This window comes from Triplophysa dalaica, chromosome 16, assembly GCF_015846415.1.
Source record: "Triplophysa dalaica isolate WHDGS20190420 chromosome 16, ASM1584641v1, whole genome shotgun sequence".
Taxonomy (NCBI): domain Eukaryota; kingdom Metazoa; phylum Chordata; class Actinopteri; order Cypriniformes; family Nemacheilidae; genus Triplophysa; species Triplophysa dalaica.
Genome location: NC_079557.1, coordinates 15370607 through 15387903, shown reverse-complemented (window position 1 = coordinate 15387903; position 17297 = coordinate 15370607). Strand labels below are relative to the sequence as shown.

Here is a 17297-nt window from a genome sequence, read left to right as displayed (position 1 = left end):
ATATAAATCACTCGCGCTTGACACGCCATTCGCGTTTGGTCTGAACACAACATAACGTTACTGTGAAATTACCGCATCACACGTGACGTGCTAACATGCTATGAAGCCGCCGGGTTTGCTTCAGGGAATATTAATTTTTAAGAAGCTTCCCAATAGAAACATCGACAAGACTAAGGTTGTTTGCACATTGTGCAATGCGGAATTGGTTTAAAAAAAAACACTTTCTCTCAACAGGTACTGGTCTAGCTTTAGTTGAAACCAGTAACTTTGTATTGGCACCTAATGTATTATGGCTCCTGTATGACATATCGCTTGTTGCTCCCTCACTCTTTGTAAATCGCTTTGGATAAAAGCGTCTGCTAAATGACTAAATGTAAATGTACTGTAGGAGCTCTTCCAGTCTCAAGTACCACCTAAACGGAAATCATCCCTTAGCTATTGCGGAAGTAAACACAAGTTCATCTTATTGAACATAATTTAATTTTCATCACCAATTATCATAGTAGAACAGCTTTCTCAAGCAGTTTGTGATGCATTTTGGAAACAGGAGATGAGCCCCTGGTCTAATGCGCCACCTGGCTTGAGAAACCCGTTCTCAAAGACTTACTTTTAGTCATTATTTGGGTAGCACACATATTCTGAATGCCTTCGAAGAATTCAAATGAGCCATTTTAATCTAGATTAATCTAGATTAATCTTGGAATTAATCTAGATTAATCTAGATTAAAAAAATTAATCTATGCCCACCACTAGTAAATATAAATAAATACATGCAAATATTTCCTAAATATGTATGTGCATGTTTTTGTCTTTATGAATAGAAAATTAACATGCAGAGTACACAGACATATATTATGTAAACACAAACTTTTATTCTGGATGGGATTCATTGTGAGACAGCCCTTATAATTGTATATGTAAATCTCATTCAGAAATGGCATTTGAAATGAATAATGATAAATTAAAAATATTGAAAATACCATACAACATTATTACATGATAATGATTTGATGTGGATGAAATTTGGGATATTGATACAAGATGTTTGGGTTCATGTTGAGCAGCTACTGATGTCCTCTCTATAAAAATGCAAGCTAGTGTAAAGGTCAGCACTATGATATATGTGTGTGAAGGATTGAAGTCTGTCGAGTGAAACAAGCGCATATTGATTTAGTTCAGTCAGTCTGCTACAGTATTTCAAACATTACTCCTCATCAGAGGCATCTATAAATATTTAGTTTACATGTACAGATACGCATCAGCTACGTTAAATAGTGTCGTGTTTAAGTTGTACCTTAATGCTGGTTTACGTCACTAGGTTGTAAATTAGGCACAGCTGCTGCAAGCAGTAACAGTTTAACTGGATTGCAGGTGCTTAGTGAACAAGACGCAGGTTTCAAGCTAAAGTGTCGCAAACATTAAGTGAGTTCACCACACAGAAAGTAAACATGTGACTGTATACTTTGTGTGTGTGTGTGTGTGTGTGTGTGGTCCCGCTGTGAGCGCCAGCACTTTGCTTACATCATGAGCCTGTTCTGTCTGCTGAAGACCTGTTTACTCAGCAGAACATTAGAATGGCAAGTAGACAGGCTTACAAGCTTTCAGTGTGTGTGTGTGTGTGTGTGTTTGTGTGTGTTTGTGAGAGAGAGGTGCTGTAAAGTGGAGTAAATAGATTCAGTCAGGGGAGATGACCGTGTATGTGTGTGTTGCATACCTTAGTGTCCAATCTCTGTAAATAGGAGCAGATATATTCAATGCTGGCTCCAAAAGGATGAACATGAAGAAACGTTGAGATGATTCCTGAGGATGGAAAGCCAAAGATGAATTATTTGAAAGATTTGACTGTACTGTATAAAACTAAGCTTTGTTCCAACAGCTAGTCAGCTGTCTTGATGTCTAGCTGTCTTCTAGGCTGAGATGGACCCTGATTTGATACGCTCTATATACTGCAGAAAGCAATTCTGTATGGGATAAAAAGCACTCTTCATGCGAGGCACACAGGCTTCACTCACGCAAATATCTAAGCAATAAAAATGATTAAAAAGTGCTTGTCAACTTTGATAACCAAGTATTTAATTGTTAAATAGGTACAGTGTTTTTTCCATTTCTTGAAAAACTGTGAATTTGGATATCTGAGGTTTCTGAAGGACAGCAACGATATTCATTTTACAAATGTAATTCATAACTTTTACCTCTTTATCGCCACCTCTGTTGTAAACATACATTTGCAGCTTATTTTACGTACTTATATAAATGTAATATTCAAAAGATGTCAAACTGACATTTACTTGAAAATTGTATCGGATTCATGATTATATGCTTACTGTTGTAAATCGGGGTTAAGAAACATATTGAGAGAAAATTGTTTATGCACTTGCTCAATAATTTATATTTGATTAATGTAATATTTATCAAAATACTTGATTTTTATTTATCTGTAACTAAAATTGTTATGGATTGCATCTATGACTTATTATTGAATGATTTATAATATTCAGTATATTTTGCCCAACTCTCAACTAGGGGTGTCACAATATACCGGTATTGACTAAAATCATGATATTAAATATTGTTCATTTTACACATACCTTTATTGTAAATAATTCCGAAGTTTGACCGCCTTTTGAGCCACAATGGTTTAAAAGTCTTCACTTGTATTTTTAATATATAAAATCAGCCAAAAGAAGATCAAAAACAATAAAAATGTTCCAATAGATATCACGATTAAGGGTGTCAAGTGATAATCGCAATTATTCGCATCCAGAATAAAAGTTTGTGTTTACACTTTATGGGCCCTATTTTCACGATCTTATCGTATGGTCTAAATCGCAGGGCGCAGGTGCACTCAGGGCGTGTCTGAATCCACTTTTGCACATGGCGGATTCACTATTTTCACAGTGGAATTTGCAAGAGCAAAGACTGGAGGCTTCTCCAGAGAGGGAAAGCATCTGCTCATGCGTGAGGTTAAAGCATGCAAGCAGATCATCTACATGACAAGCCGAATTTGTATCTTTATATACACAATAATGATCTTTTACATAGTATTCCATATTTTTTTTAATATTTGGCATGTTTGTGTGCTGCTGCGCTTCCCTCAGTGTTATACGTATAAAGTGAAAGCACGTTGTGGACCCGCCCAGAGGCGCATTTTTTACTAATACGCTCTTTTTTTTAATTGACATTAGACTTTAGACCAGGTTTGAGTTGGTCTATGGTGCAGTCTATTTTCAGTTCCTCAAAAACACCTCTTTTTTAGACCAGCACGCCCATGGGCACACAACTGAGCGCAGGTGCATTTGCTATTTAAACAACGCGGAGCAGGACAGGAAAATAAGAACTGCGTCGGGCTGAAACTAGCAAAAACATTTGCGCTCCGCCTTGTGCCGGATGTACGATAGGGGCCTATATGTCTGTGTACTGTGCAAAATAATTTTGTATTTATAAACACAATTATGTAAACTCAAACTTTTATGCTGGTTACATTTAATTGCAGCAGCCCTCAACAACACAACAATACAGTTACTGCACCCTCCCGGCCAGGATAACCATGAAGTGAAAACGGATACCGTGATAGCTAAACTCTCATTTATTCACTCATTGCAGTGCATTTTGCGATTGCTCGATCTACAAACAACACAAACAATAGTGCCTTAGATTTCGACCAGAACAAAGTGTCTTAAAACAGCCTATTTATCCTGACTACAATTTGTTACATCTTTCGTGTCAGTACTGCAACACTCTGGGCTGCTCACTAGGTTTGGGAACAGAGCTTTCATGCATCAGCATTCCCCCCCTGTATTTCCAAGTTCTGATTTATAAAGGGAGTACTTGAGGTGTCTTCCCTGAAGTGGATGTTCTCATCTGCTTTTTCTGCCTCTTGAACTTCTAAATGCATATGAGTGTTTAATTGCAGCTCTGATGCTTTTCGTTGCTCTGCTAAGTGCTTCATTCATCACACTCCAGCATATGGAATAACAATAACACTAGCTATTAGCACTTCTGCTTTGGATTTGATAGGAGGCCTGATAACTCAATTATTTTGAATGCATTACGCAATGAACAGGAAAGCAGGGCGGCTCTTCAGGACGAATCGTACATGCGTATTCAATATTCCATTAGTCATAATGGACCGTATAGTTTATGTAATACACGCTATCTTAGCAATGCATTTCTATATACACAAATCGATTTAAAGCCAAACACGGGTGAGGTGAATGAAAATAGACAAATCAACAAAATCTGGCCAGTATTTTTCGTGACTGAATGCACTGTAGAATTTATTGTATGTCTGAAAAGGTCTCCAAATAGCCTGTGGCATCTTTTAAGGGGTAGGTCGCACCAAATATTCCAAATGATATATTGAAGTAACAGTTCACACACATTTTTAATTCAGCATTTACTCATGCTCGTGTCTTTTCAAACCTGTATGACTTACTTTCTTCTGCAGAACACAAAAGAGGATATTTTGTAGAACGTTGGTAACCAAAAAACACTGGCCCCCATTGTACTTCCTTTGTACACAAAATCACTAAAACATTTCTCAAAATATCTTCTTTTGTGTTTCACAGATGAAAAGTGATATACATGTTTGGAATTGCAAGAGGCTGAACAGATGATGATAGATTTCTTTAGTGGGTGAACTTGCACTTTCATTTGCACATACATGTATTCAAAACAGCTCTTGTTGTGACAAAGCCGTAGCAGAGAAGAAGATTATCAGTGAATAATAACTCACACAAAGCCATCGCATTGACTTGGAAAACAGCACGCTAGTAGTGTAAATGACTCTTATGGTGCTGTTATCTCCTTTATGGGGCTTGACTGAATGTATGACTTGTATGATTAAAAGCATGGTAAACTTGTGTTTGTCAGTCTCACCAAATGCCAGCAGAAAGCAGCAGACGACAGTAACAGTGGCTGTGGAAAGGAGGCAATTATCTACAGATGAACAGGAGGCCATGATGGATAGAGGCCAGTAGAGAAAATGTGTCCAGGACACCAGGGTTAAACCCCCACAGTGCTTTCAACAAGAAATAACCTGAGATGTTTAATGACTTTCGTTTAACTCATCCACTTCATTTTTTACACTCTCCTCACTGCAATACGAGACATAAACCCACAAAGAAAACACAGGAATGACATGTGGGGATGATGACAGAGGTTTCATTGTTGGGTGAAGTGTCCCAAATAGTCTGAATAGTTGTTTTATGAACAGGTCAGACATGCTGTGCTATGACTTAAAGAAAACACAACCGCACAACCTTTGGTTTGAAACATCATTAAATGTCTTCGGCTTAGAAGAGACGGGAGCTACTTGAACAGATCATGAGCTGAAGTGAATCTGGCAAAAAAAAAGAGACTCGTGCAAGGCAGAGCGCTACTATGAAGTGGATGCTTAAGGTTATTTAAGCAGATTGCCATTAGCCAGACAACAATGAGATCAACACACTTTTCAGTCACTGGTCTGCACAATAAACCATTAAAAATATATATGAAAAAATGTGATAAATCTGCCAAAACACACAGTACTGAAGCAATTACGCAGATGTCATATCATAAAAACTAAGCTGCACATTTTCAATCTCTATGTATTGTTTCACTAAATAGACAGGTTCAAAGCAACATCTAAACAAACTTTACCTCCAGTACACATCCACAAAGAATAGAGTCTGCATAGATTATTTCAGAAAACAACCAAAATAAATAAATTATATTACTGTAGTTAGCAAGTTAAAAATCTAGTATTATTTTGGTTTACCAGTAGAAGAGCCGTTACACTTGGCTAAAATGCAACAAAGTTACACGACACAAATTGTCATATTACTAAATTGTTCATTTAATAAAATTAACATCCAATACAATTAAATATTTTTTAATACAATTATTCCATTCCATTCCATTTTCTACCGCTTATCCGAACTACCTTGGGTCACGGGGAGCCTGTGCCTATCTCAGGAGTCATCGGGCATCAAGGCTAATACAATTATTCTACACTAAAATATTTATAGAAATACATATTAATATAATATAAATAAAATAAAATATAAATAGTTATATTATTTGCCACTAGCCAGACCGATCAAAAAAACACTGACAGGACGTTTTTTTCAGGCCATCTGCGTGCGTCCGATGAAATCGTCTGTATTGTTACTCCCCCAACATGCAAAATTATGTATTTGACAGATACATGATGACACAATCACAAGTGTGTTCTCTGGAAATGAAACCCATGATAGTGTAAAGCTGAAGAGAACAGTGTGATTGGATCACTTGAACTCTTGCTAAGGCCAGGCATCTATATGCATAAAGACAGATTATATTTGCTTTGTACAAAAGGATCAGGTAAATTAATAAATCATGAAATCACGCAGACAGTACAGCTGCTCAACTGAAATAACAATAAGCATATGCTTGAGATTTAAATGCAGTATATCTGGGAGCAAAACTGTGATGATGTTTTGTGCTCTATCAATATGCAGCAACACATTGATGTCTAAGTGACAAAATGTTAAAGAGATAGTTCAACCCAAAATAAAATTCTGTCATCATTTATTCACCCTCATGTCATTTAAAACCTCTTTGTGACTTCTTCTTCTGTGTAATACAAAACAAGATATTTTGAGAAATGTTTGAGTGGTTTGCTGTCCATGTAAAGTCAATGGGGGTCAATGTTGTTTGGTTAGCAACATTCTTCAAAATATCTTCTTTTGTGGTCATAAAAGAAAAATATTCAGGTCAAGAGTTGCCTCTCAAAACCTATTAAGTTCCCTACCTAGACAGCATTTCAGCCTCCAACAGGCTCATTCCACAGCCTCTCCTGCTCACTCACGCACATCTTTTCTAGTCTCTATCTTTAATGTGGACGTCATGTCAAAGTTCCTCATTAAAAAGCATTGGAGGTGACTCATTTGAGGCTCATTTGGCCTGGCAATTAACACCTGCACCGTGGCACAGATATCTTTGGATGATGAAAATAATGAGAACAGTTTTTTTATCATCTTGTGCCTGATATAATTTAGAACAAAAAGACCCACGCTAGGTGGCTCGGAGTCTCCAAACCCCCGCCACACCACCCATGACACTCACCTACGAGCAGAGCTTCTCGCTCTGACTTCACAGGGCTAGGAGGGCTCTTCTCCGGCAGGTTCTCTTTCTCCTGGCTGCAGGATACCACAGCTGACGCCGCCGCCTCCTATAAGAACAACAAAGAGAACGTTTTTCTTCCCAGCAGCACCTCAGATCCTCCCCCCTCATTACCCCAACACTCTGACGCGTGGTGAGCTCCTCGCCCAGTTGTGTCAGAGTGATTTATCCTGCGACAAATAAAGTTCTCCTGCGCTCGATTGGCCTGTAATGATCTGTCATGTTCTGAGAAAGGACAGGGGAGGGGAAATGGGACAACAGAACAGAGTTTATGGTGCTGCAGAGAAAGGAAAATGCAGAGGGAAAGACTGATAGAGGGGAACCAGAGGCACTTCAGAAGAAAGCAGAATAACAGGAGGCTTCAGTCATGAAACAAGGTGCAAAACAAAGCCTGTAACTCTTGAAAAAAAATTCGGGATATGGCTTTTCAACAAATGGTGGCGGCAAGATGCTTAACCTTGGAGACAATGATGACCAACCTCATAAGGTCAAAATAAATATTATGTGAGCTGTTTAATTTCCTAATTTTTGTAGGTCTGTTGTTAAATATGACATATATATATATATATATATATATATATATATAACAATTATTATTATAAAAAACAAATTCAAAAACAGATGACATCTTAAATTAGGTGAAACTTGGTAAGGCCATATTGTCTAGGCATTAAACACATATTTTCTTTGTATATTTCTTTGATTTGTCTAATAATAATAATAATAATAATATGAAATGTAGTAATTATAACAACAGCAATAATCATGTTTATTATTATCATTATTATATTACAACAACAATATTAATATTAATATTAATAATAATAATAATAATAATAATTAGTTTAATACTACTCTTACTACTACTACTACTACTAATAATAATAATTTTTAAACAAATAAAATAGATGTTTTTGAAATATATTTATTAAATATTCCCCAAATATAATATTTATTATAGACGCATCTTCGGAGAGACACGTTTGACTTTAAAACTGCGCAGCTCATGCTGCACGGAGGGACGCATGCATGGAGAAACACTTTGACTAAAAACTGTGCAACTTGTGCCACACGGAGAGACACTTCTGACTTTAAAACTGGCTTGCGCACCCGAATAAACAACCAATGTCCAGTAATGCACAACGCAAATGGATGGATGGGGCCTGGTAAAAAGTTCTTGCATATTGTCCCGGACCAGACATGCTACTCCACTAATAATAATATATTGATAATACTACTATTACTATTACTTATTATTATTATTATTAATTAAAATAAATATTATATTTGGGGAACATTTGATGAATAATCAATATTTGTCTTTCTGGCGTGTCATTTTAAGGATTAAAAGATACAGTACAAGCATTTGATGTTTTTCATGCTATTGTAGGTTAATCCTATTAAAGACAGCAGTTAATCCAACACATTTAATAGCCCCCGAAACCAAAAAAACTGATTTGTGCCACTTATACTTTAACAAAACTCATGAACTACCAAAGCATTCTGTATTGTTGGAAAGTGCCATGAGGTGTGATGAGCAGAGATGGTGTGGACATGAGGCAGAGACTGAGGGGAGCGTCTCCCACTTACGCTTGCTTGATTTGCACTTTCATCACTTCCTCTTTCCTCCCGATCGTTCGTCTCCAGCTGCAGTCAATTAAAAGAATGAGAGAGCTGTCAGCGAGAAATATGTCACAGAGTCACGCTCACACACAGTCAGGCAAACTACAGGAGGCGGGACGGTCTGTGGGGCGGTAGACAGAGACACGGGCGAGAGTTGAAGGTCAGGTTTGCAAATGAATTTCTCTAAATGCCAAATAAGCAGCAAACCTCTGAAGCATTGGGGCTGCTCAATGAAACTGTAATGAAGCCAGGCTTAACCGCAGAGCGAAAGCACATTTCAGGTCTCTGCTGAGATTAGAGACACAACATGATGCTGACAGAATGTTTAGTTCCTCTAGCTAAGGCAAGCATCACTGTTGTTGTTGCTCTTTGAGTTGAGATTTTGACTAATAGTATTAAAAGTTCTTTCTGTATTTTTAAACTAAGATAATACCTCAAACCTGGCGGGTTTTTGAGACATTGATTTTAACAGGATAAATTATAAAAGGGGTACAAAACATGGATTGGAACTATTGATGCTGATTATTATAGACCTGGTAGTGACTTCATATCATAATCAGTCCATTTAAATGAAAGATGCGGCCAATAATCGGTATCGGTATGCTTTTAACGGTCAATAAATACCAATGATCAGTTTGATGTTGAATATTAATAATCATAATATGAATAACTAACATTCAGAAATTTAAGAAATAATTTAATCATCAGAATCGGTATTGTTAAGGGGAGATATTACTGCGAATAATCGGTCATCAGTAGTGGTGGATAAATGTAATATAGGATGCAACTCTAATTTAAATATTTTTTCAATATTCTTCTGCTGCCACCGTTTTATAAAAGCAGTTTAAGTTGTGTGTTACAGTGATTTTTAAGGGTTTGTTAGAAGGTTTACAACATTATTAACTGCCGTTGACCAATTTACAACGGTGCACAAATTAGAAAATAACGTTAAATATTAATGAAGTTAATCACGGCTTGAGACAGAACCATAAACACGTACACACACACACACACACACAAAGCTGAAGAAAAACATATACAACACATTAATCTGAGAGAAAACAGTAAACTGTTGTCAGTAAGGATGGGCACAGATCTATAGGAGGAATGGTCGTGTTAAAATTGATTTTCATTTCTTCCATTAATGAATCTGTCTCAAGTGATTCATCAGCACACATACTGGTGCCCTGAACTCTCGTCCGGCATGGATCAGTGGTGCTGGGATATATTCCACTGCTGTGTGCCAATCAAAGCACATTCAGACATTTCTCTCCTTCCTGATGTGAAATAAGAGTAGTCCTCCAACCGTTTTAAAAATGATTAGTCCTGGGAGGCGATAAAAGCCAAACTTAACCTGAAACGATCCGCTCCACGGTACGAGATAGCACGAGTTCAGATAACGAAATCTGTCTGAATAAGATAACGGGCAATCGAATTTTATGCATGTATCATTTAGCCTTCTTAAATTGGGTTTTCCTTTGCTAGTAAAAAATGTAACTGAATCTGATTTAAATGTGGCTCAACCTGAATTTTTTTTTTCTCATTCGGTGAGATTCGCCCCTGAGGAACAAAGGTTTACTGAATAAGAGCTCTGGTGAAGACAGTGCTGGTGACAGAGTCAATTGAAAAAAGCTTGTTGTAGTCACTGGTGTGGTGTGTTGGCTGCAGAGGTGCCATTAGTTTTCATTAGTGTCTGCTACAGCTGTTGGAAATACATGCGCTGATGCGTCCCGCAGACCTGTATCCTTTACAGCTCATGCAGAGGACGAAGATAAATCTGCAGCCTTATACCTGTAGAATCCTGAGGAATGGATTTAAACATGCTGATAATCCTATGTGAATGCTTTAAATGTGCTGTGTGTAATTTTTGGTAGGATGCAATAAAATATGCATAACTATGTGTTCAGAGGTGTATAAAGACCTGACATAATGAAGCGTTATATTTTTAGTACCTTAGAATGAGCTATTTCAATTTACATACACCGCGGGTCCGCTTGAATGGAATTCACCATGTTGTTTCTACAGTAGCCCTAAATGGACAAACTGCTCTACAGAGTGTGTTTCGTAAATACATGATCTATTCAGCGAAGAAGTGAAAATGTGACGACATCTCGCAACCTCACTGCTAGATGACGGTCAATTACAAACGCTGGACCTTTTTTTTTGCATTTGATTTTCACTACACGATTATTTTGAACAAAATAATTAGCAAAACCAATAATAAATATTTAAATAAATAAATATTAATAATAGGAGCACAAAATTATTATAAACAAATGAATAAATTTAATAAATAAGACCAATTTTTTGTTTTTGGCCAGTGAATCCTACTCAAAATATGGGAACATTTTAAACTGACATTGAATTATGTTCAATAAAAATACATGAATAATGCTATTAGTCAAATGAATCATTATTTTTGTTTTTCAATCATTATAAATATTTTTTTTTTTATAAATATACATTTTTAATACATTTAATTTTTATTTTAAATTTTAGATTTAGATTTAAGTTTTCTTTTTTGGCCAATGAATCACACTTAAACAACAAGTGTAGGGAGGGAGAGAGTTTGATACTATTCTGGCTCTTAAGGCAAAACTTAAAACAAGTTCTGAATTATTTACAGTATTATTGTGTGCATTATTAACACAATATTGACAATCGTAGTTTTCTATACCACAGTTTCTGTTTGCTTCTCTATCTCTGTTTGAAACATTAAAATGTCAGGTTACTTAACATATCGTTTCTTGACGTCAAAATTATTTTTCTGAATAGCTTTTGTATATTTTTAACCGTAAACAAATACAGACTTGGAAAATGGCATTAAATATATGTCAAAGTAGGACCGGGACACGGCAAAAATCTGTACTCTTTGTGTTATGAAGTTTTAACAAGTTGTGTCATTTTCACATTCTGTGTCATTATGTTTTGATTATGTTTTAAATAAATAAATAGGAATACACACAGACAACACAAGGCTGAATTAAAATGAATGCAAAATGTGCTGTCCTTAAAAACACAGAGATTTGGTTCAGTTAAGGACAGATTGTTTTGTTTTTAACACGTTTTTTATGGTGTGACTTCCAAAACTTCCAAGTTCATGTTATTCATTTATAATTTCATTTGTAATAAAAACGTTTTAGACCCCATGGTATAAATGCACACGGGGGGTGAGGGCCGGGCAGAACTTTATGAATGACAGGATTTCTAATTATGTGGAGATCTGTGGAGCTTTCTGTAGAGTTTTGCGGTGTGGCTCCGCTCATCAGCATGCATGTACATGCGTCTTTCATCAGAAATGCATTACCTACACCTTCCAAACATCACTAAACAAGATCACTGCCATTTCATCTTTGAAACAAAACTTTGTATGTTTATAAAGGCATTTAAATGAACTCCCTACTTGAGATGTTCTTATTTCGTTTCGAACACTCCTCCAGAGCTAATGTTGTTTTAATTAGAGCTGTGAGAATCAGATCTTCCCTTCTGATCCTGATCCCCAGAGAGCTTTCAGTGGGACAGATTCATTAATACACACCGTCAAACTGACAGCTATTTCATCTCCTTGCATCCTCGCGTCTTCCTCTGACAAAACGCACCCAATTCAGACAGAGTTCAAGAACAAAGGCACAACAAACCCACAGATACGAGCCCCAGACAGAGAGGTTCTTAAACATGTGATGTCTATGACTCACAGGCAGCGGGTGTGTTGAGGGGAAAGCTTGGATACGCTCTTTCAGACTTTGGATTTGGCTTTCGAGCTGTTGTTTTTCCTCAAAGTTCTTCTCAAGCTCCGTCTCCCTCTGTTTTAGATCCTCGCGGAGCTTCAGCAGTTGCTGGAGAAACGACAGAAAAGAAAACAGACGGCATTAAAAAACATATCGAGGGATGATATTTAAAAAGCAAGACGTTCCATGTAGATCCTCAGTATTTAAAGAAAATTCCTCTTTGATGGAAGTTAATTAAGATGAATGTTGTGGATATCTGTAGCTACCTAGCATGAAGCATCTACCCAGACAGCATTGGTTTGAGATAATTCTATCTCAGGTGGTATGATAATCTTGAACGCGGCTTTATTTGATTACCTCTGCCTCATAAAGACATTTCAACAGCATGCGGCTGATATGACAGATGTTCTCTGACCTCCGGAGGTGCCGCGCGACTGACATTCAGAAAATATCTGGACGGTGTGGGTTTCAGTCAGAGATGAGTAAATAGATTTTGTGCCTTGAGGATGTTTGTATCTCTGCGGCGGCTCAGGTGAAAGACTGATTAAATCCAAAGCTGGATACACACGGCAGCTCTGTGTTGCCAGAGGCCATTCTCACAGGAGATGTGTGTGTGCGCGCTCTGAATCAACCTCAGTAAATAAAACTGTATTTTCATATTGCTTTACTCCTGTGCTTTTAAATGCTACCGACCTGACCGATAAATCAACTTGTGTAGCTTATTAAGAAGCCGGATTTGAAGTAGGAAGGATTAGAATATCATGGAGACTTTGGAGTGAGATCGTTTGATCTCAGGCTGTATGGAGCCCTTGAGGTCCCGAACCGTTTTGCAGTAACAGAATATGAAGGAATCAAGGGGTTGGACGTTTTTGACCTGGGCCAATGTACTGAACTTCATGTGGAACCTCCGTGTGTCCCAATGTAGGACATCATAAAATAATTTTGAACTTGGTAGTTATAAGAACTCAGTTATAATAATAATAATAATACATTTTATTTATAAAGCACTTTACATTTTAAGGAAAATCTCAAAGTGCTAAAAACTACGGCAATTTTTCCGAAATTTTACCGTCTGAAGTGACGCAACATGCACTGCATTCAAAAGTTTAAAGTACCGGAGGATGCTGTGACTCTATATGCGTCTATTTTGTCTGTCACAGGATTTGTAATAACAGAGATGTATCGTAGATGTAAAAGTGATTGAAAGAGCAAAAAGGAGGACTAAGACGCTAAATCACAACATTTAGAGCTACATGTCATCAAGGCTTTCAATAAAACACAACAAGCGACTAGGATGACATGTAAATGCAGATAAGATTACCGGTATGCTTTCTGTATTCTTATGTCTTGTAAGACTCAATATTCTGATCAGTGGCATGTCTACTGCTAGACAACATTTGATAAAAAATGTTCAAACATAGATTTTTGTAGTGCATTACAATGAATATCAATCAAACTGTAGTCAAGACAAGTCAGGTTTTATTTATATAGTGCTTTTTACAATGTTGCATTGTTTCAAAGCATCTATACATGACAAAAGAAAACACAGAAGAGGTACGTTTGTGTACAGAGGACAAACAGAGAGGACAACCCTAATAAAAGCAATCTTCATTCAGTTTGCAGAAGATAAAACTATTTCAGCAAGCCAACACGGTGGAAAGGAACATTGATGAATAAATGGAGAAAAAAACCTTGGGAGAAACCAGACTCACATGGGAGGGCCAGTTCTCCTCTGATGCATTACAGCTGCAGTCACTGACTTTTAAGCTAAAGTTACTTGAATAAATGTTTATGATTAACACGGTGTGATACAGTAGGTACATTTTTATGATTAACAGGGAGAGCCTATTTGAAGTATTTTGTAGTGAAAACAGTTTACTATCAACTGTAGTTGGGTTGTTCAATTAAATAACAAAAAAATACAGCTCACTAACACAACAGCAGACAATAAAACATAACCTAATAAAAACATGATTTATCTGTTTTTGCAAATAAAAACCTCATACACAAACAGTACATCACTGGTAGTTCCTATTGTTATAGTTCCTACTTAGAAGTAGAATTTAGTCCTTTAACTAAAACTTAAATAAGCTGCTTTCCGACAGTATAAGTTCAGGAACAAAGTTCCGGAGCTGGTGAAAGGAACTATTTAGTGACGTAAGCGGTTCGACGGCAATGTCATTTAACCAAACAACAGACAACCAGACAACTGGAGTTCAGCCAATCAGCATTTGCGTCACAGGCCGTTCCTATCTTGCTGATTTAGACCCCCCTCTTAGAAGGAGCTAAAGTGTTACTGCAAAAAGGTTCTACCAAACTAAAATTCTGGCTGGTTCCTGCGGTGTACGGGTACATCCAGCAAGTCGTTCCTGAACTACGAAATCGTTCCTGCAGTCTGAAAGCCCCTATAGATTTTAGTTACGGCAGTGGAATATGCAAAAAAACGAGTACATCCTACAACAGTTACAAGAAACGTTCCTCAGTGCAAAAGTCCCTATAGAGATATGGGGTTGGCTTTTGACTTGAGTGTGCTGAGATCCCTGAGGGACCCCAGACATATCTTTGCCCCAAAATACTATAGAGACATAACATAAAAAAGGTATTTTGCTCCTTGTCTAAATTAAAGAAAGTCAATTTATTTTAATTTTTTTAATTTTGGCACAACATGAGTTTAATCATAATCTATTCATGAGACATAAATAATTAGTTTTGTATTAATAGAATTCTTTGTTTTCAGTTCCCAGCAAGCTTTGCGTGAGGCTGCATTTTTATGTGCTATTTTGTGTTTTCCAGTAAAGAGAAAGACTTGTGTTTTCTCATTATCATCGTTCAGAAGAGTGGTTCTTGTGCTTAGTCTGTTTTATGACAAAGATTTTTGTTATAATTGCTAACACTATTTTAAAAACAAATGAAACGTGTAAGTCACATTAGCGAAAAAGCTTTGAGTTGAGAACTTAATTCAAAATATGTTTGTTTAAACAAAACCTATATTTGGCAATTTAAGCATAGAAAAATAATGCTGTGTAACGTTTAATAGAGCCACGGAAAAAATAAAGACACTAAATTTTTTTAAATGACTATTTATATATATGTGTGTTAAGATAATCATTTTTGTTCCATTCTGTGAACGAACAGAATCTATCCCAAATTTCAAATTACAATTTTTTGTCTATTACATTTATAGAAAATGAAAACTGGAAAAACAGGTCAAAATAACAGAAAATATGCTCTGTATTCTTTCCGACCTCAAATACGTCAAAGAAAACATGTTAATATTCACTTTTAAGCAGATTTTTATCAGTTTTTATTTGTCTTGTCATAATGTCAGTCACTCACATTGCTGTTGGATGACTTTAGGTTATTCCTAAGGTTTAATTTTGTTGAAATTCAACTGGACTGGAATAACACAACACACCTAAAAATGCGTATTAAATGAAAATTTGGAGTGGTTTCTTTCTCTGCGGCTGTATATGCAACTAATGTACATTTTTAGGGCAATGCACAAACAGGGCAATAGAAACCGAAAAATACAACAGTGAAAGAGAGAAAAATAATGTGTACTTGTACCTCAGGCAATATTGTTCTCATTATGTTCAATACTTGTTTATTAAAAGTGAATTATGGAACTGATTATACAACATTTCACTGCGCTACCCAAACAGCTCTCAAATTTGTTTACAAACCTTACAAAAGTGCCTTGCCAAAATGCACAAAGTGCCCTGAATGGTTAAAAAGCTGATTTGTCATTGCTATCTGAACTCCATTATATGTGGTGATGTAACCTTTCTGTTTGTGTTCATGCACGGCTCCTCATGAATAAATGAGAGCGAGGCTGAGTTTAACACGCTCACAGCACAGGAGCCAGAGTGTCTCTGCATCCATGCGTGCCATTTGGACGGCATTCAGCTCTGGGAAATGACCTGCGCTGTTCACTCCTGCGACACAATAGCACGGCTTATTAGCAGGCTCATTGGTGATGGGTGAACGTGCGCCCTTGTTTCTAACTCAAACAAATGCCTCTGTGCGCAGCTCATATGTGGCCTGAGCAGGCTGCACAGAATCCATCTCACGCTACAGTAATGTTTAATACACAGAAGCTCATTAGGGCTCATTAGCAGCACGTGAGTGACTTCAAAGGGAGACAAACGTCCCGTTTAGAAACAGTCTCCTTCACGGCCTCATGACAGTCATATTGGAGGTCAAGGGCAGTTTGGATTTAGCATCTGCGTACAGTGTTGTAACGAAATGAGAATATTACATATGTGGGTTACAAGGATTGTGTTTTTCTTTTTGAACTTTGACCCTCACAGATGGACAATATATATAAACAGAGACAGATAGAGACAGATGAGCACAGATGGGAAGTTACTGAGTTGTGGGAGCTGCATGTCACAGTCCAAATGTGCGGAAACAAAACAACAATTTGAAATGATTAATGTTTATAATATTTTATTGACCCCTTTTTATAATGTATTCTTTTATTGAACCTTTTTAGTTCAACTATGTTTTGTGAGTTTGTGTGATTTAAAATTCTACAACGATAAATCGCCTAAAATGTAAATGTAACGGTAAACAAATGGCATATTTTCATCACTGAAGAAAGACTGCAGTTCCTTTGTGATACATGAGGCAGCCTCTGCGTAAGCACTCAAAAATGCGATCGCACAGGTCATGAGTGATAACGCGCTAGCTGATGCTAAAAATTGGCAAAAGCACAGGAATTCAGAGCTGAATACACTTCCATAGGCTTTAGTTTGTTGAGTAGTTGTGCTTATCATTTTTTAAAAGAAGTTCAAACGCAAA

At 36.9% G+C, this 17297-nt stretch overlaps 1 protein-coding gene across 10 annotated transcripts in view; it reads right to left on the bottom strand.

The window, feature by feature from the left end:
* The window catches only part of enox2 (ecto-NOX disulfide-thiol exchanger 2), a 238919-nt gene that overhangs the window by 3717 nt on the left and 217905 nt on the right, over positions 1–17297 (bottom strand). For 8 of the 10 annotated variants that reach the window (XM_056769092.1, XM_056769097.1, XM_056769095.1 and 5 more), the window contains 4 exons: positions 12462–12602; positions 8734–8790; positions 7087–7192; positions 1715–1800 (listed from right to left, as the gene is read on the bottom strand). In XM_056769092.1, coding sequence (XP_056625070.1) covers positions 1715–1800; positions 7087–7192; positions 8734–8790; positions 12462–12602 — 390 coding nt within the window. The other 2 variants (XM_056769099.1, XM_056769101.1) reach the window with 2 other exon arrangements.